This window comes from Oncorhynchus masou, chromosome 33 (assembly GCF_036934945.1).
Source record: "Oncorhynchus masou masou isolate Uvic2021 chromosome 33, UVic_Omas_1.1, whole genome shotgun sequence".
Lineage (NCBI taxonomy): Eukaryota > Metazoa > Chordata > Actinopteri > Salmoniformes > Salmonidae > Oncorhynchus > Oncorhynchus masou.
In genome coordinates this window covers 4,715,301-4,739,218 of record NC_088244.1, presented here as the reverse complement: position 1 = coordinate 4,739,218, position 23,918 = coordinate 4,715,301, and the positions used below count along the sequence as shown (strand labels likewise).

The following is a 23,918-nucleotide window of genomic DNA, read 5'->3' as shown; positions in this document are numbered from 1 at the left end:
GGTTTTGCAAGGAGGAATGGGAAAAAAATTCAGTCTCTCGATGTGCAAAACTGATAGACATACCCCAAGCGACTTACAGCTGTAATCGCAGCAAAAGGTGGCGCGACAAAGTATTAACTTAAGGGGGCTGAATAATTTTGCACGCCCAATTTTTCAGTTTTTGATTTGTTAAAAAAGTTTGAAATATCCAATAAATGTCGTTCCACTTCATGATTGTGTCCCACTTGTTGTTGATTCTTCACAAAAAAATACAGTTTTATATCTTTATGTTTGAAGCCTGAAATGTGGCAAAAGGTCGCAAAGTTCAAGGGGGCCGAATACTTTCGCAAGGCACTGTATATATATTCATTTATTTAAAAAAAAAAATACAAAATAAAATAATGCTTTATTATTACCACTATATATTTGCACTAACATTTCTTGTTGTTGTTTTAAACAGTTTAACACGATGTTGATTCTTTATCCGATGGAACTTAGTTTTGTATACACATTGCATTCTCTCCGACAAGTTGCATGTCTTTCAACACCTTAAAAGAGAAAGAAACCACAGCAAGGATTTGTGGGGAACAGAAATGGCATTTTCATTTGTCAATGTCTTCATGTTAACAGATATTCTGATAATAGAATCAAAATCAAAATGAGTGAGTAGTGGGGCAGGCCAATTGACTACAACCAATTAAAAATGTTTGACTTGATAATTGAACCTTCTAAGAAAGAAAATAAAAGGAATATAAAGGAAGATTCCCTCGGACGGATTTTTACTCTTTCTTTCACTGGAGCTCAACAAAATGGAGGCTGGTCCCAGACCTGTTTGTGCTCTTGCCAACCCCATTAATGTCCTTTTCAAGCCGAGTGCCAATGAGTGACAAGGAGTTGGTATGGTAGCATAAACAGACTGGCACTCAGGTTAGGACAAAATGACAAGTGGATAACATTTTGTATTGACACTGAAAAGTCTGAGTATAACACAGCCTGCTAACATGAGGTAAAACAAAATCTAACAACAATATAGATATATATATATATAACATCTAAAAACACAAATGAGATTCATCAATGCATTACATCACACATACAACCAACATGCTGCTCAAAGATGATTGGCTAGCGAGTCGGCGTGACTACTGAGGGTGTTGGAACACCTAGAACCTGATGATGCAGCTGCTGCTTCATTGTAGTAAACTGGTCTTTTAGGATGAATCCCAAATGGCACCCTATTCCCTATATAGTGCACTACTTTAGACCAGGACCCTATAGAACCCTATTCCCTATATAGTGCACTACTTTAGACCAGGACCCTATAGAACCCTATTCCCTATATAGTGCACTACTTTAGACCAGGACCCTATAGAACCCTATTCCCTATATAGTGCAGTACTTTAGACCAGGTCCCATGAGTAGGGCTCTGGCTAAAAAAAATGTTTTTTTTTTTTTTAAAGTGTGCCCTACATAGGGAGATACAGCCGTATTCTCATATTCAGTCTGACTAAATACAGAGATATAGCCAACAGGTATAACCACCACTTTGGATATATAGAATGTTATTCTCTATTCCGACAACATAAATAACAAACAAAACAATCTATTGGAGAGAAGAAAAAAAAAAGAGAAAATAAATCTACATTTTTTTTTTCAAAACTCAAATATACACAACTTAATAAAATCTAAACCAATACACTTCTCATTACTTCCTCAAAGACAAAATCTAAAACCAAGAGTTGAATAGATTGGTGGTAATAGGTATATAGAGGGAGACGTTCTGAGCACATTTACCCACCAACACTGAACTCGGCGCTCCTGGCACAAGCATTCATACACATGTACTCGTGTACGCAGTTTTACGCACGCACACACAGAGTTGCTAAAAGACGTTGAATTATGTTAGTAAATCCTTCAGAGCTCATATTAATGTCACGTTTCAGTACGGACAAACAAGACTGGATTGGACAGAGAGGAGGGTAGAGAAAACAGAGGGCAGTAGTAGTAAAAGTATTGAGAGAAAAGAGGGAGTAGTCGTATTTGAGAGAACACAACAGAGAGCAAGAGGAGAACGATGTTGATGAAGAGGAGAAAGTGGAGGAAGAGGGAGAGCATCCACATGATGACACTGAATTAAACTGAGATATTATTTCCTATTATTTAAAAATGTATGGAAATCATTCTGTCTTAAAGACACTGTCCGTATTATACAGCAGAGAGCATCAACTAGATTCAACCGCAGGTTCAGATCGTGTGTTTCATCTACAGCAGGCAGCATCAACGTGATTCAACCGCGGGCAGATTATTTATTTTTTTAAACTGATGGTCAAGGTGCCTGGAACATAATTACAAATTACTTGTACAGATAAAATAATTGACTATAAAACACAATTATTTCAACCGTTGGTTACATTTGTATTACGATCACATGTCAACCGCAAGTTGGTGGAACCCTGCTATACCGTATCCACGGTAACTGTCTAGCTAGGTCTAGGTGTAATCAGTGTCAGATCCCTGCTTTACTGTATCCACGGTAACTGTCTAGCTAGGTCTAGGTGTAATCAGTGTCAGATCCCTGCTATACCGTATCCACGGTAACAGTCTAGGTGTAATCAGTGTCAGAACCCTGCTTTACTGTATCCACGGTAACTGTCTAGCTAGGTCTAGGTGTAATCAGTGTCAGATCCCTGCTATACCGTATCCACGGTAACAGTCTAGGTGTAATCAGTGTCAGAACCCTGCTATACCGTATCCACGGTAACAGTCTAGCTAGGTCTTGGTGTAATCAGTGTCAGAACCCTGCTATACTGTATCCACGGTAACAGTCTAGGTAGGTCTAGGTGTAATCAGTGTCAGAACCCTGCTATACTGTATCCGCGGTAACAGTCTAGGTAGGTCTAGGTGTAATCAGTGTCAGAACCCTGCTATACTGTATCCGCGGTAACAGTCTAGGTAGGTCTAGGTGTAATCAGTGTCAGAACCCTGCTATACTGTATCCACGGTAACAGTCTAGGTAGGTCTAGGTGTAATCAGTGTCAGAACCCTGTTTACTGTATCCACGGTAACAGTCTAGGTAGGTCTAGGTGTAATCAGTGTCAGAACCCTGCTATACTGTATCCGCGGTAACAGTCTAGCTAGGTCTAGGTGTAATCAGTGTCACAACCCTGTTTACTGTATCCACGGTAACAGTCTAGGTAGGTCTAGGTGTAATCAGTGTCAGAACCCTGCTATACTGTATCCACGGTAACAGTCTAGGTAGGTCTAGGTGTAATCAGTGTCAGAACCCTGCTATACCGTATCCACGGTAACAGTCTAGCTAGGTCTTGGTGTAATCAGTGTCAGAACCCTGCTATACCGTATCCACGGTAACAGTCTAGGTGTAATCAGTGTCAGAACCCTGCTTTACTGTATCCACGGTAACAGTCTAGCTAGGTCTTGGTGTAATCAGTGTTTACCCTTCATTAAAACACACACATCTTTCATAGTGTGGTCCCCTGCTCCCTTTCTATCCAGTCACATGCTTCTCATATTTCACTAGTCTTATGAAAACTACGAACAAAAATCCTAGGAAAAACGCAACAAAGAAAACCAAAAATCTGTAAGCAGTGCAAGTGTTTAGTCCATAAGCAAAATACCATGTGCCTTTTATCAGTACATGGTTAGAGAGGCAATGGTTCACACGGTCTACAGTACACAACGATAAACTAATCAACGTTCTTTTGAAGGGTTTGTGTGTGTTTCCATATAAGATAACCTGTTGACATGGTAGCTGTGGACCATACGAACCGTGGCAAGTCGCAACACAGATATCTTGTCGCTGCCCGAGGAGGGCACCGTGTCGAAACATCTACAGCGGTCAAATCATGGTCCAAACTGAATGGTAGAACATGGCTCAGAACCCAGGAAGTATATCAGGCCCACTTCTCTAAAATGTAAAAATGAAGTTGATCGAGCCACTGATGGACAGGTGACCCAGTGTTAACGAAATGCGATTGTTAGTTATGGTCTCGACACAGTCTCAACTCGTACAATATATACTTAACAAAAAATATAAAAAAGGCAACATGTAAAATGTTGGTCCCATGTTTCATGAGCTGAAACAGAAGATCCCAGACATTTTCCAAGTGCAAAAAAAAGAAAAAAAAGAAGCTTATTTCTCACAAATTTTGTTCACAAATGTGTTTACATCCCTGTTAGTGAGCATTTCTCCTTTGCCAAGATAATCCATCCCTCTGACAGGTGTGGCATATCAAGAAGCTGATTAAATAGCATGATCATTACATAGGTGTACCTTGTGCTGGGGACAATACAAAATCCACTCTAAAACGTGCAGACCCCATGTATGGCGTCTTGTGGGCGAGTGATTTACTGATGTCAACGTTGTGAACAGAGTGCCCCATGGTGGCGGTGGGGTTATGGTATGGGCAGGTATAAGTTTACGGACAACGAACACAATTGCATTTTATCGATGCCAATTTGAATGTAGAGAAATACTGTGACAAGCTCCTGAGGTATCTGTGACCAACAGAGTCATATCTGTATTCCCAGGCATGTGAAATCCATAGAATAGGGCCGAATTCATTTATTTCAACTCACTGATTTCCTCATATGAACTTATTCGGAAAAATCATGTTGCGTTTATATTTTTGTTCAGTATATATACACACAATGTGGAAGCCGACGTCATGTCCATTAATGCATGTCCAGGTCGCCCTACACTCCTCTCCCCCACCCCACTGAGAATGACCCAGTTAAAGTCCTAGCTCAAGAAATACTATCAGAGCATGATGGCACAAGACTCCCCCGCTCTGGTGGATAGAGAGGCTGGGGAGGAGAAGGAGAGGCTGGGGAGGAGGAGAAGGAGAGGCTGGGGAGGAGACGGAGAGGCTGGGGAGGAGACGGAGAGGCTGGGGAGGAGGAGAAGGAGAAGGAGAGGCTGGGGAGGAGAAGGAGAGGCTGGGGAGGAGACGGAGAGGCTGGGGAGGAGACGGAGGAGGAGACGGAGGGGCTGGGGAGGAGACGGAGGGGCTGGGGAGGAGACGGAGAGGCTGGGGAGGAGACGGAGGGGTCGGTGGCTGGGGAGGAGACGGAGGGGCTGGGGAGGAGACGGAGGGGCTGGGGAGGAGGAGAAGGAGAGGCTGGGGAGGAGACGGAGGGGCTGGGGAGGAGACGGAGAGGCTGGGGAGGAGACGGAGAGGCTGGGGAGGAGACGGAGAGGCTGGGGAGGAGACGGAGGGGCTGGGGAGGAGACGGAGGGGCTGGGGAGGAGAAGGAGAGGCTGGGGAGGAGACGGAGGGGCTGGGGAGGAGACGGAGGGGCTGGGGAGGAGACGGAGGGGCTGGGGAGGAGACGGAGGAGGAGACGGAGGGGCTGGGGAGGAGACGGAGAGGCTGGGGAGGAGACGGAGGGGCTGGGGAGGAGACGGAGGGGCTGGGGAGGAGACGGAGAGGCTGGGGAGGAGACGGAGGGGCTGGGGAGGAGACGGAGGAGGAGACGGAGGGGCTGGGGAGGAGACGGAGAGGCTGGGGAGGAGAAGGAGAGGCTGGGGAGGAGACGGAGAGGCTGGGGAGGAGACGGAGGGGCTGGGGAGGAGAAGGAGGGGCTGGGGAGGAGACGGAGGGGCTGGGGAGGAGACGGAGGGGCTGGGGAGGAGACGGAGGGGCTGGGGAGGAGGAGAAGGAGAGGCTGGGGAGGAGACGGAGGGGCTGGGGAGGAGACGGAGGGGCTGGGGAGGAGACGGAGGGGTCGGTGGCTGGGGAGGAGAAGGAGAGGCTGGGGAGGAGACGGAGAGGCTGGGGAGGAGAAGGAGAGGCCGGTGGATATAGGTGATGGTGGGAATTATGCTTGTGTTTGTCAGAGTGAAATGGGGTTTTGATGATAATATCAGGCTAATATTTGAAGTGGCAGCCAAAGAAACCTTCTCTCGGGCAGGACCGAGTCTTGAAGGGCGTGGGGTGTAGGGAGGGGGGTGGGTTAGTTGTATCCGGTGTCGGTCCGGTAGCTGGAGTGGCTGTCTGTCGTCAGCCTGGTGGACTCTGTTCCGGACGGCTGCACCATGATGGGATCACCACCGACGTCTGGGGGGGAACAACACATGTTACAAATCTAAATAAACTGTACGTGTGACAGGCAGGCAGAGGTAACTGAATGACCCCCCCCGTAGGTTGTCGGGGACGCAGCAGAGTTCATCTGTTCTAAAGTACAGTTCCTTGCCTGCCTGGGATTGACTGCCCTCTATCACACTTCCCTTCGTTCAACCGAGTGAAAATCCACTCCATTTAAAGGCCTAGTGCAGTCAAAAATGTGATTTTCCTGTGTTTTATATATACACTTCCACATTGAGATTGGAATAATACTGCAAAAACGATAATGCCCTTTTAGTGGAAGTGCTGTTTGAAAAGATGGCCTGACATTTCAGCCCGTTTTTGGTGGGATGGAGATTTGACCTGCCTGGTGACATCACCAGGCGATAAATTAGATAGATAGATCAATCAAAAAAGAGAGTGCCAACAACTCTTCCTCACTCAGACAACTCCCAGACAGTCCTAGCACAATTCTTGCTTGAGAAATCGCTTTGGCCTTAGAAGCTATTTCTAGTTATTTTTGATCACAGTAGGGTACTTAATTGGTACCCAGAAAGGATTTGATTTAAACAACAGCCTCAGTAAGTCTCTCCATCTCTAGTTCTATTGGTTGATGAAGCTCTCACCTCTAGTTCTATTGGTTGATTGAGTACACCTCTCACCTCTAGTTCTATTGGTTGATTGAGTACACTCCTCACCTCTCACCTCTATTTCTATTGGTTGATGAAGCTCTCTCACCACTCACCTCTAGTTCTATTGGTTGATGAAGCTCTCTCACCTCTCACCTCTAGTTCTATTGGTTGATGAATCTCGCTCACCTCTCACCTCTAGTTCTATTGGTTGATGAAGCTCTCTCACCTCTCTTACCTCTAGTTCTATTGGTTGATGAAGCTCTCTCACCTCTCACCTCTAGTTCTATTGGTTGATGAAGCTCTCTCACCTCTAGTTCTATTGGTTGATGAAGTTCTCTCACCTCTCTTACCTCTAGTTCTATTGGTTGATTGATTGAACTCCTCACCTCTCTCGTCAGGCTGCATCTGTGCCTCCAGGTCTTCAGGGGAGACGTAGAACTCTGGCTCCTGGTCCATGGGCGGCCGCGGTTTACACTTCCCACAGCAGCAGTTACAGCAGCAACACAGACAGCAGCAGAAGTAGCAGCCAGTCGCCAAGCCACAGAAGATGAACAGGCCCTGCAGACAGAGGAGACCGTCAGGGAGAGGTCAGAGGTGAGACGCACAAACTGATGAACATTTTATTGATCTTGAGGGGTGACATTTACTTGGGACTCCATCATAACTCAATATGTCTATAACTACATTTACTGGGGACTCCATAACGACACATCTATCGCTAAATTTAGGTGTTGACATTCTCCTCTCCAAACACGAGATGTTGTCTTACCTTAGCCCACCAGGAGGAGAGGACAAAGTAGGTGTTGACATTCTCCTCTCCAAACTGCTCGGCCACGTAGAGTCCCAGGGATCCGTACTTATCATAGATGTTCCTCTTGGTACAGTCGTTGAGGATGGCGTGGGCGTTATTGATTTCCTTAAACTTATCAGCAGCCTCGGGGTTGTCTGGATTCTTGTCTGGGTGGAACTTCAGAGCCAGTTTCCTGATTGGACAGAGAACAGGAAGAGGTTTATGACTGGGGTCTGTGTTAAACATCCCCTCCCATTCTATAGTTCTAGAACCCTCATGTAACGACATGACTTCAGCCCTATCACATACACTGAGTGTACAAAACATTAGGAACACCTTCCTAATATAGAGTTGCCTTCAGAGCAGCTTCAATTCGCTGGGGCATGGACTCTACAAAGTGTTGAAAGCATTCCACAGGGATGCTGGCCCATGTTGACTCCAATGCTTCCCACAGTTGTGTCAAGTTGGCTGGATGTCCTTTGGGTGGTGGACCCTTCTTGATATACACGGGAAACTGAGCGTGAAAACTCAACAGTGTTGCAGATCTTTCCACAAACCGGCACCTACTACCATACCTCGTTCAAAAGGCACTTCAATCTTTTGTCTTGCCCATTTACTAGAGGTGGAAAAAGTACCCAATTGTCATACTGTAGTAAAAGTAAAGATACCTTAATAGAAAATGACTCAAGTAAAAGTGAAAGTCACCCAGTAAAATACTACTTGAGTAAAAGTCTAAAAGTATTTGGTTTAAAATATACTTCAGTAACAAAAGTGAAAGTATAAATTGTTTCAAATTCTTTATGTTAAAAGCAAACCACAAATTCAAAATGTAACGAGTACTTTTGGGTGTCAAGGAAAATTAATGGAGTAAAAAGTACATTATTTTCTTTAGGAATGTAGTGAAGTCAAAGTTGTCAAATATATAAATAGTAAAGTATAGATACCCCCCCCCCCCCAAAAAAATGACTTAAGTATTTTTAATTAAGTACTTTTACACCATAGCCATTTACCCTCAATGGCACACATACACAATCATTGTCTCAATTGTCTCGAGGCTTACAAATCCTTCTTTAACCTGTCTCCTCCCCTTCATCTACACTGATTGAAGTGGATTTAAAGTGACATCGATAAGAGATCTTAGCTTTTCACCTAGATTCACCTGGTCAGTCTATGTCTTGGAAAGAGTAGGTGTTCCTAATGCTTAGTACACTCAGTGTCGTTCAGCAACAGCAGCACACCAGCTCTCTGTTGACCTCTAGTGGATCTTCTCTCACAGTGGACTGTGTTTTATTTTATTTTTAAAGTCCACAATCTCTTGGTTGTGTCCTGTGGCGCTGTGTAGCGTGCCTATAGGACTTCCTGTTGTTCTCTGGCGTGGCTAGTGGCGCTGTGTAGTAACAGTGACCTGTATTATGTGGTGTAGCATGCCTATAGCGTTACCTGTAGGACTTCCTGTTGTCCTTGTGTAGTGTTACCTGTAGGACTTCTTGATGTCCTGGTATAGTGTTACCTGTAGGACTTCTTGATGTCCTGGTATAGTGTTACCTGTAGGACTTCTTGATGTCCTGGTGTAGTGGTGTATAGTGTTACCTGTAGGACTTCTTGATGTCCTGGTATAGTGTTACCTGTAGGACTTCTTGATGTCCTGGTGTAGAGGTGTATAGTGTTACCTGTAGGACTTCTTGATGTCCTGGTGTAGTGGTGTATAGTGTTACCTGTAGGACTTCTTGATGTCCTGGTATAGTGTTACCTGTAGGACTTCCTGATGTCCTGGTGTAGTGTTACCTGTAGGACTTCTTGATGTCCTGGTATAGTGTTACCTGTAGGACTTCTTGATGTCCTAGTATAGTGTTACCTGTAGGACTTCTTGATGTCCTGGTATAGTGTTACCTGTAGGACTTCTTGATGTCCTGGTATAGTGTTACCTGTAGGACTTCTTGATGTCCTGGTATAGTGTTACCTGTAGGACTTCCTTTTGTCCTGGTATAGTGTTACCTGTAGGACTTCCTGTTGTCCTAGTATAGTGTTACCTGTAGGACTTCTTGATGTCCTCTGGTGTAGTGGTGTATAGTGTTACCTGTAGGACTTCCTGTTGTCCTAGTATAGTGTTACCTGTAGGACTTCTTGATGTCCTCTGGTGTGGCGTTCTTGTTGATCCCCAGGACCAGGTAGAGCGAGTCTCCCGACGTAGACAGAGACCGCTGTCTCTGCGCTTCAGCTGCCATGACGACCACTCCTTCTCGCTCTCTCCTTCTGTCTCTCACACTCACGCACTCCTCACCAGTCTGAGAGAGAGGGGGGGAGAGAAACTCAGTGACGTGAGATTCTAGAAATATCTATGATCAGATAAAACATGACTCTACACTAGCAGACAGACGACACTAGCAGACAGACGACACTAGCAGACAGACGACACTAGCAGACAGACGACACTAGCAGACAGACGACACTAGCAGACAGACGACACTAGCAGACAGACAGACGGCCTACCTGGTAAATAGAAAAATAGCTCAGGGTTCCTAAACCTTTTCTTGACAAGGGAACCCCCCCACCCAGGTATACTAGCGACCCAGGGACCACATAGGCTAGGACTTTTCTTATCAGGTAAATGACAACGTCGAGGAGAAGTAAATCAACATTTAAAAATGTATAGATTTGGTAAATAGTTTATTATTTTGACGTCCCCGCAGTTTAGCGAGCCACCCCCCTTTTTTGGACCCGTGAAGACCTAGGAAGTTGAGAAAGTAGACATCACAGCCAGCGATTTTTCACAACAACATTAAACTAATAAGTACTTCCTCTCATGGTTAACTACCAGGAAGTTTGAAATGACAGGCTGAGTGGGCGGGGAGCTTATATTCATGAGCTCGCCTTGACTGACAGCTCTTTGAAACGCTGATGTCAAGCAACTTGGATGCGGCGCTGCAGTAAAAATGCGATGGAAACACATTGAACATATATTTTTTATTCGGTACATGAAAACTGAAGAGAAAAAGTACATTGTTTGCACTACGTCATTACTGATTTATATCATCAACAAGTCAGTGTGGTGGAAACACCCCCCTGCAGGAAATAAACAGATTTTTGAATATTCGCATGAAAGTCTGGTCGCCAATTGGATGGAAACTTAGTTAATGATATCACTTTACAAAATAGAAATATCTATACATTTCGCATGTCTCTTGTGATAGGGTTGTCAGCGGCACTGATAAATGTGTTGACTTGAGTTTGGAATTACCCTCTCCCTTTTTGTTCCATGCTGCCTGCCTGAAGACCTAGCGAGCCAGTCTCTAGCTACCACCAGACAGATGAAGACGTAGCTAGCCAGTCTCTAGCTACCACCAGACAGATGAAGACGTAGCTAGCCAGTCACTAGCTAACACCAGACACATGAAGACGTAGCTAGCCAGTCACTAGCTAACACCAGACACATGAAGACGTAGCTAGCCAGTCACTAGCTAACACCAGACAGATGAAGACGTAGCTAGCCAGTCTCTAGCTACCACCAGACAGATGAAGACGTAGCTAGCCAGTCTCTAGCTACCACCAGACAGATGAAGACGTAGCTAGCCAGTCACTAGCTAACACCAGACAGATGAAGACGTAGCTAGCCAGTCTCTAGCTACCACCAGACAGATGAAGACGTAGCTAGCCAGTCACTAGCTAACACCAGACACATGAAGACGTAGCTAGCCAGTCACTAGCTAACACCAGACAGATGAAGACGTAGCTAGCCAGTCTCTAGCTACCACCAGACAGATGAAGACGTAGCTAGCCAGTCACTAGCTAACACCAGACAGATGAAGACGTAGCTAGCCAGTCTCTAGCTACCACCAGACAGATGAAGACGTAGCTAGCCAGTCACTAGCTAACACCAGACACATGAAGAAAGGGAAACATAAGTATCTTTGCCATAAATTAACAGGGTAAACTTTTAATCATATTAGCTGACACCCTACAGTCAAATATTGGCACCAGTAGAGTAGCTATCTAGCTATATAAACCACAGCCCTCTGCAAACATGACTTTTCCCGATGTTGATTACAAGACGGTACTTATTTAAATTAGGTAAGAGAAGGTTCCTATTGGTGTATTAAAATGAAAGTTAGGGTGATGTCACTTCGTCCCTTTAATAATGAATCCCAGGTGTTTTAACATGAGGGAAGGGAACCAGTAGCAAGAGTCCTTTTTCCATCATACTCTGATCTTGTTTCCTTCAAATATCCTCAAATTTCATGGAAAAACCTGCCCGCATCTCAGACAAAATAGTCACACGGATTACACACTTAATGCACCATGACAACCTCATAGCATTTGGCCGACATGACATATCCTTGTGAGAGAGAAATATGTACGTCGGTCTCTGTGAGGGAGCAAGGCTGCATTCCAGAGGGGTGTGCTTCCTTGCCAAAAGGAGGGGATGACAGTCTTCCTACTAATGAATTGACACACTTCAACCACATCGGTTTCCGGGTCACGGAGGAAGAGGAAACCCCAGGCAAACCCTGGCTCGCTGCTGGTAGAAATCACACTTCATCTAGCGCCAACCGGCTCACCCCTCACAGCCACCGAGGGCCAACCGGCTCACCCCTCACAGCCACCGAAGGCCAACCGGCTCACCCCTAACAGCCACCGAAGGCCAACCGGCTCACCCCTAACAGCCACCGAGGGCCAACCGGCTCACCCCTAACAGCCACCGAGGGCCAACCGGCTCACCCCTCACAGCCAACGACAGATTTGTACCTTGTCAGCTCGGGGATTTGAACTTGCAGCCTTTCTGTTACTAGTCCAACACTAACCACGAGGCTACCCTGCCGCCCCGGCATGATGAAGCAGAGAGGTAGCTAGGACTACGAGCCATGGTGTGTGTGTGTGTCACCCCGTGGGGCTCGAAGAAACAGACTCTTCTCCTCTTCACTGACTGATTGGCACACACAGGAAGAAGCCAACACCTGGTTCATTGGTTAATTTAGGAACCTGGGAACTCATTCAGGCCAACTAATCTAATCTAACATTACTATGTGTTACTGACTGACTGGTTCTACACACTACCATGGTTCCCTTCCTTTCATCTCTGGCCCGGAAGGCCTCCCACTGATCAACCTGTTCTCCTAGAGAAGGCCTGTACACTTGTTGTTTGACAGTATACTCTGCTGGGTCACAGGAATGGTTCAGCTCATGAAAGCCATGCAGCCTATTAGCCAACAAACAAAAAGGAGTTGACCTTTCCTCACACTTTAAAAAAAAAAACTTTTTTTTTTTTATAGCAAGTCCCAAACTCCATGACCCTCTCCCTCTGGGTAGTTTTTTAGGCTATTCGTGGCCTCGGTCTCACTTTGCCTGCCTGTTCTGACAGGGCTTGTGCACGAAAATAACCCCGACAGGCAGGCAGTAGGAACAGGCAGTAAGACAGGCAGGCAGTAAGAACGGGCAGGCAGTAGGAACAGGCAGGCAGTAGGAACAGGCAGTAGGAACAGACAGGCAGTAGGAACATGCAGGCAGTAGGAACAGGCAGGCAGTAAGAACAGGCAGGCAGTAAGTAGGAACAGGCAGGCAGTAAGAACAGGCAGTAAGAACAGGCAGGCAGTAAGAACAGGCAGGCAGTAAGTAGGAACAGGCAGGCAGTAAGAACAGGCAGTAAGAACAGGCAGGCAGTAGGAACAGGCAGGCAGTAGGAACAGGCAGGCAGTAAGTAGGAACAGGCAGGCAGTAAGAACAGGCAGGCAGTAGGAACAGGCAGGCAGTAGGAACAGGCAGTAGGAACAGGCAGGCAGTAGGAACAGGCAGGCAGTAGGAACAGGCAGGCAGTAGGAACAGGCAGGCAGTAGGAACAGGCAGGCAGTAGGAACAGGCAGGCAGTAGGAACAGGCAGGCAGTAGGAACAGGCAGGCAGTAATACAGGCAGGCAGTAGGAACAGGCAGGCAGTAGGAACAGGCAGGCAGTAGAAACAGGCAGGCAGTAGAAACAGGCAGGCAGTAGGAACAGGCAGGCAGTAGGAACAGGCAGGCAGTAAGACAGGCAGGCAGTAAAACAGGCAGGCAGTAAAACAGGCAGTCAGTAAGACAGGCAGGCAGTAGGAACAGGCAGGCAGTAGGAACAGGCAGGCAGTAAGACAGGCAGGCAGTAAAACAGGCAGGCAGTAAAACAGGCAGTCAGTAATACAGGCAGGCAGTAGAAACAGGCAGGCAGTAGGAACAGGCAGGCAGTAGGAACAGGCAGGCAGTAAGACAGGCAGGCAGTAAAACAGGCAGGCAGTAAGACAGGCAGGCAGTAGGAACAGGCAGGCAGTAGGAACAGGCAGGCAGTAGGAACAGGCAGGCAGTAAGACAGGCTCACCACCAAGTAGCAGGAGGACGGCCCGCTGGTTCAGGATAATCTGATAATTTCCTCTGAGAGCCCTGTTGGGATTAACCAGGGGTGGAGAGCCCGAGACACTGACTGATCTGAGATCATTATTTTATATTCCTCCATAGTGGTAAGGGTTTAGGCTATGGGTAAGCTAAACTGGTCCAAGATCAGTGACTAAAGGCTAGTGTGTGGTGGGGCCCATAGCGCTTAAGGGGGAGGGGTTAAAGTGTGGCACGCCAACTCAGGTGATATCTGGGCAGAAAGCCGCTTCCTTAATTACACCGTTGCCTCTTATTGATGTGTCAATGTGAATTAACCTACTCCCCCCCTCCCCCCTCCCCATGAACAGAAACACACCATGAGTAGCAAGTCATAGCAGCTACCAATGGGGGGTTGACAGTTCTGCCTGGTTAGCGGCTATTGAAGTTAGACTGTGTCAAGCGATGCCATGTTCAGAATAAAGGGAGGTGATATGAGAGAAATCAGGTGTTGAGGACAAACCAAAAAAAAAAAAAACGAGACCATGAGGGATAGAAGTAGAGTCGCCGTGGTTACAGAATCCTGTTGCCACAGCTGCCATTAGGAGTCTGTGTGTGTGTGTGTGTAGGGGCCTGTCCACTAAAACCCTCACCAGATGGTCGACACCCCGTCACGTCGCCATAACAACCCTCACTAGGCCTAAACACACTGATACAACACGGCTCCAATACACAGACCGACCAAGCGGAGGCTCCGCTGCCGAGATGGAGCCACTAAAGCCATGCCATTAAACCAGGCATCCTGTCATTCAGCGGCGTGTGTTTCTATGTTTTACAGCTTTTAGACAGTATGCATGGGGGGGGGGTCAGTACGCGTTGGTGGTTAGCTGTGTGTTAGCTATGGGCAGGTCAGTACGCGTTGGTGGTTAGCTGTGTGTTAGTTATGGGCAGGTCAGTACGCGTTGGTGGTTAGCTGTGTGTTAGCTATGGGCAGGTCAGTACGCGTTGGTGGTTAGCTGTGTGTTAGCTATGGGCAGGTCAGCACGCGTTGGTGGTTAGCTGTGTGTTAGCTATGGGCAGGTCAGTACGCGTTGGTGGTTAGCTGTGTGTGTGTATATGGCAGGCTTAGGGAAGTATGTGTTGATTGTTAGGGCTGGGATAAAACCAGTATCTCAAATATTGCAAATCTTTCCTTGGCAAATAAAACCTGTCCTTTAAAAACCTTCTGTATGTAACATATTGTGTTCTATAACCTGGAAAATAAATACATGTGACTCTGGATGACATCATAATAATCATAACCAAACTCTTTGGTCCTTTTAAAAACCTTCCAGGTGACTCTGGATGACATCATAATGTCTGGATGACATCATAATGATGTTTGTTTCCAACACCAGGGATATTTTCCTAAATAAGTTAGATCTGCTGTGTGTTTTGTTTCCAACACCAGGGATGTTTTCCTAAATAAGTTAGATCTGCTGTGTGTTTTGTTTCCTTGCCACGACACTAAAGAGCATGGCGATGCTGCTCGGATCCCGCTCTAGTGACTGTGTCTGATATAGACAGGTCCTTGTGTATGGACTGCTAAGTGTGTTTGGGGCAGGTCAGTGTGTTCTCGGACTGTCGTCCTGCGTTACGGTCACAGGCTCAACCCTTCGCTCCACCTCCAGGTTCTTCGTCGTCTACTAACACAGAACAGGGAGATTTTCAGAACTAACAGTGACAGTCAAACAGGGGAGGCCACGTCCTCCTAAAACATGATGACAGCAGATCAGTTTGCCCTTGCTCCTTTGTCACACACTCTCCGTATACCAAGCACGGGTATACAACGCACTCTGTACTTACCGTTGCGTACTAACCTCCAGAAGGCGAGGTCAAGTACAGGTGCATCAAAAAAAAGCTTCTATCTCAAGGCCATCAGCCTGTTAAATAGCCATCACTAGCCGGCTACAACCCGGTTACTCAACCCTGCACCTTAGAGGCTGCTGCCCACTGTGCATAGACATGGAATCACTGGTCACTTTAATCATGTTTACATACTGCATTACTCATCTCACATGTATATACTGTATTCTACTGTAGTTTAGGCTATGCCACTCCTACATTGCTCATCCTAATACTTATATATTTCTTAATTCCATTCTTTACTTTTAGTTTTGTGTGTATTGTGGTGAATTGTTAGATATTACTGCACTGTTTGAGCCAGGAACACCAGCATTTAGTTAGATACTACTGCACTGTTGGAGCTAGGAACATTTAGTTAGATATTACTGCACTGTAGGAGCTAGGAACATTTAGTTAGATATTACTGTTGGAGCTAGGAACATTTAGTTAGATATTACTGCACTGTAGGTGCTAGGAACATTTAGTTAGATATTACTGTTGGAGCTAGGAACATTTAGTTAGATATTACTGCACTGTTGGAGCTAGGAACATTTAGTTAGATATTACTGCACTGTAGGAGCTAGGAACATTTAGTTAGATATTACTGCACTGTTGGAGCTAGGAACATTTAGTTAGATATTACTGTAGGAGCCAGGAACATTTAGTTAGATATTACTGCACTGTTGGAGCTAGGAACATTTAGTTAGATATTACTGTAGGAGCCAGGAACATTTAGTTAGATATTACTGCACTGTTGGAGCCAGGAACATTTAGTTAGATATTACTGCACTGTTGGAGCTAGGAACATTTAGTTAGATATTACTGTTGGAGCTAGGAACATTTAGTTAGATATTACTGTTGGAGCTAGGAACATTTAGTTAGATATTACTGTAGGAGCTAGGAACATTTAGTTAGATATTACTGCACTGTTGGAGCTAGGAACATTTAGTTAGATATTACTGCACTGTTGGAGCTAGGAACATTTAGTTAGATATTACTGTTGGAGCTAGGAACATTTAGTTAGATATTACTGCACTGTTGGAGCTAGGAACATTTAGTTAGATATTACTGCACTGTAGGTGCTAGGAACATTTAGTTAGATATTACTGTTGGAGCTAGGAACATTTAGTTAGATATTACTGCACTGTAGGAGCTAGGAACATTTAGTTAGATATTACTGCACTCTAGGGACGTAAGCATTTCACTACACCTGCAATAACAATCTGCTAAAAGGTGTGTATGTGACCAATACATTTGATTAGACTTTTAGCACGTGTCATTTAGTTAAAAGTATGGCTTATACCAGGTCCACAACACAGTAGCGGCTCCTGACTGGCCGAGTACGCGGGGCGGGGGGCCGAGTGTTCCAAATTTAACAGACATGCATTGCATTTTCCAGCCTGATAATAGCTCATTTCCAATTCGATTATCTCTGAGTAGAACAGGAACAGAGTTATAGGCAGACTATCACATCAGACCTCTCGCCCACCGTAGACCATGCGGCCCCATCTGTCCGATTTTAGAAAAGGGCTGACGACAGAGACATCATTTGGTCTCATCTCAACATATTTAAATACCGAAATCAAAGTGCTGTAACATATAAATGAAACTCTAAACACTATCAACATGTCCCTTTACTGTGGCAAATGTGATCTAATCAACGCAATATTAGCCACTTTCAATGCAACATAACGAACAACGCAAGAGATTTTGTCGTAGGCAGAACTCATCGGAGTGGGATTCTACTGTGCATGACTCAGCCCATACTAGTCGACACAGACCAATGCGGCATAACCAATCAGAGCTGCAGTAGGCCTATATGCAAATACCATTGCCATATATGGACCTGTGACATTTACTTTGAACTGGACTGTGTTGACAGCATGAGCGGTCGTGAGTAGATGCTCTTGTTTTGAATCACAGCAAGAGCTGCATGTAGCCACGTGTGTTCATGTTGTTCATATCCGTTGCAAGTTTGTGAGTTATTAGCCCAGTTATAGATCATTTGTAGTCAGCAATAGGGGAGTGATTGCTTCTTACAAGAGCACAAAACATGTACATTTCTAGACATCTTTGAAAAGCAAGTTAGTTAAAAGATTCTTTTTTTTGTCTTAAAGGGGCAGAGATGTATTTTGAGAAAGGCTTCGGAAGAGGCTAGCATAATAAGTAGGAAGAGTGTAGCATAATTTGTCAGATTCTACTAGGCAGTGTAGGCAGTCTAGGCAGTGTAGCCTAGTGGTAAGAGCATTGGACTAGTAACCGAAACGTTGCAAGTTCAAATCCCCGAGCTGACAAGGTACAAAATCTATCATTCTGCCCCTGAACAGGCAGTTAACCCACTGTTTCTAGGCCGTCATTGAAAATAAGAATTTGTTCTTAACTGACTTGCCTAGTAAAATAAAGGTAAAATAAAAAATAACAATAAATAATAATAATGTTACGGGAATAATAATGCCTTTTATTTTGTAAAGAGGTTTCTTGTATCAAACAACACAACAACATTTCCAGTCACTTCCTTGTCTGAAGGACAAGTGGAATAACAAGTTAATGTCAAGCCCTGCATGTCCCCCCCCAAGAGTCTCATGGAATGTAGGTTCTACATTGAACACCACACATTGGCTGCTGCTGTAGGCTGAATGATAGAACAGCTATTTCCATGTTAAAATGTTATGGGATGTATTTTATCCATTGTTTTTTTATGGTAGGCTTCTACGCTTGTAGGCCTACATTATGATCAAATAGCCACAGTAGCAGACTTGGCCAATGTTAACTTAAAGCGGGTACAGCCTCAGTGTTAACAGTAAATGGGAGCTGGAAGTTGCACAGGATTTTTCACAATGTTCAAGTTGGTGCACAGCAGACCTGACATTTTCTCAATGCTTTAAAAAAACAAAAAAAACATTGAGGCAACATTGGCTACAAATATAAAAATGTATTGAAAAACTGTGCCGCTACTAAATTAAATACAGGGGAAACATTGCCATTTACGTGTCCATGAGTCGCAACATAACATGTTTGGTCACCTTGCTTCATTACCTTGATCAACCAATCTATATTATCTCACATGATAATTTAATTTAAAAAAAATGGAAGATGCAGCTGTGATTCACCCACCAATCAATGATCATCATCTTAGCTTCATCCACCACCCCAGGGGCCACAATAGCCCAGAAACCCTAATGTAATCCCAGCGAGACAAAAGAGGCCCCGAGGTCATTCCGGATCATTCTGCCTAATGAGACGTAAAACAGAACAATAGACAGAGCTCTGAGTGCCCCGGTTTATAGAAACGAACGTTATGGATTATTTTTTTTTTGTAGGGCCGATGACGAAACCAAATTTTTTTGGGGGGGGGTCCAGGAGGCAGATGGCCAAAATTTTAGGCCGATATTCAGCATCATAACATTTTAAAAACGTTGATGACAAATTTAGAATAGACAGCCATCTATGCATGAATGTGTACATTTTAAAATCAAAAAAAATAATTTGATTTGAAATGGCCAAACGGCATAGGGCTACTCACAGTAAAGGGGAATGCATATTCAATAGGAATGTGTTCATGCACGGCATTATTGAGCATGTTTTGGCTGATCAGTGGAGTCTATGGTGCTACAGATGACAATAGGTTTTCCTTCCTTTTGGGACTTATATTAGCCTTGTGATTAACAACATTTGCATAGAGTTTGGAGTTTGCAAAAAGGCACCTGAAGGACTGATTCTCTGGTCTGATGAAACCAAGCTTGAACTCTTTGGCCTGAATGCCAAGCGTCACGTCTGGAGGAAACCTGGCACCATGAACGGAGCAAAGTACAGAGAGATCCTTGATGAAAACCTGTCCCAGAGTGCCCAGAACCTCAGACTGGGGCGAAGGTTCACCTACCAACAGGACAACAACCCTAAGCCCACAGCCAAGACAACGCAGGAGTGGCTTCGGGACAAGTCTCTGAATATCCTTGAGTTGCCCAGCTAGAGTCCGGACCTGAAACTGATCGTACATCTCTGGAGAGACCTGAAAATAGCTGTGCAGTGATGCTCCCCATCCAACCTGACAGAGCTTGAGAGGATCTGCTGAGAAGAAATGGGAGAAACTCCCCAAATACAGCTGTGCCAAGCTTGTAGTGTCATATCCAAGAAGACTCGAGGATGAAATCACTGCCAAAGGTCTTTAAACAAAGTAACGAGTAATGCGTCCAAATGGTTATGTAAAATGTGATATTTACATGTTTTGTTTAAAAAAAAAATATATATATAGATTTTTTTTGCTTTGTCATTAACGTTAGCGAACAAGCTAACTAGCGAACAAGCTACCTAGCGAACAAGCTAACAGGGTAGAAATGAACCAAAACATTGTTTAGAAAGTTGCTTTTAGTTGCCTGGTTTGCTAGATTGACAAACTAAATTCATTTTTAAACAGATGGGTTTATTGGTGTTAAAATACACCAGTTGTGCTATTTTGGACCGCAAGGCTGCTGATGTCAAGCAGCTTGTTGTTTTTGAGTTCATACGTTTTCATAATGACAACAGTCTACAGACATGTGGATAGACCATAAACCAGCCTTTAGTCTCAATCTTTGGTTGTTTACTACACTACCGTACTCACTCGGTTTAGCACATGGCCTCACATGTGAATCCTTGAAGAGATGGGTGGGTGTGGAGTTGGTGCAGACAAAGAAGAGCTCTCCAGTAGCTACCAAAACATTCAAGGGCCATTTTCTCAAAATGTGGGGTTACAAGTTAATCAACTTTCAAAGCAGAATTACTTTCCCCATTGTTCCTAAAATGTAGTGTATTATACACAATTTTATAGCTCTGAGTCTCTACTTTTATCCAATGTAAAAAAAAACATTTCCAATTTTGCTACATACATACATACATAATACATATACCCAATTGAGCCGGTTAGTCACAAATGCTTTGTTTGTAAATGATTGTCTAAGCCATCAGTAAAAAAAAAAAACTAAAATGATCATCGTGCTGTCTGGTTTGCTTAATATAAGAAATGTAAAATAAATTCAGATTTATATTGATACTTAGGTATATTTAAAACAAAATACTTTTAGACTGACTCAAGTCATATCTTACTGGGTGCCTTTCACTTTAATTTGAGAAAAGTAAAAAGACACCCTAATAGAAAATGACTGAAGTATGACAATTGTTTTTTTTTTCCACCACTGCTGATGGCTCAGGTGGTGAGTGGTGCAAAAGCTGATAGAGAATGGCCTTTTCTAGGATACCGGCCCAATGTCGGCCCGATATAAAAATAAAAATTGGTCGTTCTCTACCGGTTTACCACAAGGCCCATTAATGAAGACGTCATTCTCCTGCTGCCTTTCCTTATTGTGGAGTAGCTCCATATGCTCTATACATTATGGGCCTGCCCTGCAGACTCCTCCTCTCTCCATAACCATATTACCTCAGAGCTATAGGGACAGTCTACTAGGCTCACACACACACACACCTTTTCATCCCGCCTACCAAATCTTTCTGTTTCTTTTCAAACCCCCAATCCATCTCCATCAGTATCCTAGTCTCTCTCTGGAGACCGACAGGATGTGGAGACTACTGCCACGATCCCAAATCCTCCTGAAATTATTCTATAATAATATAATATAACACTATGACATTGTGAGACAGCAGAATCCAGTGGATTAACACCAGGCCAGGACAGAGTCATCCATCGTCAGCATAGTGATACCTCTGTGTCGTGATGTGTGAAGAGAGAGGAAAAACAACAGCAGCAGGGCCAGGCTGACCGGGGGGGGGGAGGGGAGCACCAAGTCAGTGTTATCAGACTGGGGGGGGGGGGGGAGCACCATGTCAATGTTGTCTGAATGGGGGGGGGGGGTAACACCATGTCAGTATTATCAGACTGGGGGGGGAGAGCACCATGTCAGTATTATCAGACTGGGGGGGGAGCACCATGTCAGTGTTGTCTGAATGGGGGGGGGGGGTAACACCATGTCAGTGTTATCAGACTGGGGGGGGGGGGGGGGGGCACCATGTCAGTGTTATCAGACTGGGGGGGGGGGGCACCATGTCAGTGTTATCAGACTGGGGGGGCACCATGTCAGTGTTATCAGACTGGGGGGGGGGGGCACCATGTCAGTGTTATCAGACTGGGGGGGGGGGGCACCATGTCAGTGTTATCAGACTGGGGGGGGGGCACCATGTCAGTGTTGTCTGAATGGGGGGGGGGGTAACACCATGTCAGTGTTATCTGACTGGGGGGGGCACCATGTCAGTGTTGTCTGAATGGGGGGGGGCACCATGTCAGTGTTATCTGACTGGGGGGGGCACCATGTCAGTGTTACCTGACTGGGGGGGGGGGGGGAGCACCATGTCAGTGTTATCTGACTGGGGGGAGGGGGGGGGGGCACCATGTCAGTGTTATCAGACTGGGGGGGAGCACCATGTCAGTGTTGTCTGAATGGGGGGGGGTAACACCATGTCAGTGTTATCAGACTGGGGGGGGGGGGGGGGCACCATGTCAGTGTTATCAGACTGGGGGGGGGGGGGGGGCACCATGTCAGTGTTATCAGACTGGGGGGGGGGAGCACCATGTCAGTGTTGTCTGAATGGGCGGGGGGGTAACACCATGTCAGTGTTATCTGACTGGGGGGGGGGGGCACCATGTCAGTGTTACCTGACTGGGGGGGGGAGCACCATGTCAGTGTTATCTGACTGGGGGGAGGGGGGAACACCATGTCAGTGTTATCTGACTGGGGGGGGGGGAACACCATGTCAGTGTTATCTGACTGGGGGGGGGGGGGGGGGGGGGGGGAACACCATGTCAGTGTTATCTGACTGGGGGGAGGAGGGAACACCATGTCAGTATTATCTGACTGGGGGGGGGGACACCATGTCAGTGTTATCTGACTGGGGGAGCACCATGTCAGTGTTATCTGACTGGGGGGGTGGGGGAGCACCATGTCAGTGTTATCTGACTGGGGGGGGGGGGGGCACCATGTCAGTATTATCTGACTGGGGGGGGGGGGGGGGGGGACACAATGTCAGTGTTATCTGACTGGGGGGGGGACACAATGTCAGTATTATCTGACTGGGGGGGGCACCATGTCAGTATTATCTGACTGGGGGGTGGGGAGCACCATGTCAGTATTATCTGACTGGGGGGAGGGAACACCATGTCAGTATTATCTGACTGGGGGGAGGGAACACCATGTCAGTATTATCTGACTGGGGGGGGACACCATGTCAGTATTATCTGACTGGGGGGGGACACCATGTCAGTATTATCTGACTGGGGGGGGGGGGGGGGCACCATGTCAGTATTATCTGACTGGGGGGGGGGGGGGGGGGGGGGGGACACAATGTCAGTGTTATCTGACTGGGGGGGTGACACAATGTCAGTATTATCTGACTGGGGGGGGGGCACCATGTCAGTATTATCTGACTGGGGGGTGGGGGAGCACCATGTCAGTATTATCTGACTGGGGGGAGGGGAACACCATGTCAGTATTATCTGACTGGGGGGACACCATGTCAGTATTATCTGACTGGGGGGGGACACCATGTCAGTATTATCTGACTGGGGGGGGACACCATGTCAGTATTATCTGACTGGGGGGGGCACCATGTCAGTATTATCTGACTGGGGGGACACCATGTCAGTATTATCTGACTGGGGGGACACCATGTCAGTATTATCTGACTGGGGGGACAACACCATGTCAGTATTATCTGACTGGGGGGACACCATGTCAGTATTATCTGACTGGGGGGGGGGACACCATGTCAGTGTTATCTGACTGGGGGGACACCATGTCAGTATTATCTGACTGGGGGGACACCATGTCAGTATTATCTGACTGGGGGGACACCATGTCAGTATTATCTGACTGGGGGGACACCATGTCAGTATTATCTGACTGGGGGGACAACACCATGTCAGTATTATCTGACTGGGGGGAGTGGGGGGAACACCGTGTCAGTATTATCTGACTGGGGGGGGACACCATGTCAGTATTATCTGACTGGGGGGGACACCATGTCAGTATTATCTGACTGGGGGGACACCATGTCAGTATTATCTGACTGGGGGGGGACACCATGTCAGTATTATCTGACTGGGGGGACACCATGTCAGTATTATCTGACTGGGGGGGGACACCATGTCAGTATTATCTGACTGGGGGGGGAGGAGGAGGGAACACCATGTCAGTATTATCTGACTGGGGGGGGGGGACACCATGTCAGTATTATCTG

At 45.9% G+C, this 23,918-nt stretch overlaps 1 protein-coding gene across 2 annotated transcripts in view; it reads right to left on the bottom strand.

Annotated features, from left to right (window-relative positions):
* Positions 1-2,786: 2,786 nt before the first annotated feature.
* Positions 2,787-23,918, bottom strand: part of LOC135527703 (dnaJ homolog subfamily C member 5-like) — a 33,453-nt gene continuing 12,321 nt past the window's right edge. For both annotated transcript variants that reach the window (XM_064956208.1, XM_064956209.1), the window contains exons 2-5: positions 9,597-9,769; positions 7,464-7,677; positions 7,081-7,252; positions 2,787-6,056 (exon numbers count right to left, since the gene is read on the bottom strand). In XM_064956208.1, coding sequence (XP_064812280.1) covers positions 5,953-6,056; positions 7,081-7,252; positions 7,464-7,677; positions 9,597-9,709 — 603 coding nt within the window. In that variant the 5' untranslated portion in view covers positions 9,710-9,769 and the 3' untranslated portion in view covers positions 2,787-5,952. The remainder of the gene's footprint in view (positions 6,057-7,080; positions 7,253-7,463; positions 7,678-9,596; positions 9,770-23,918) is intronic.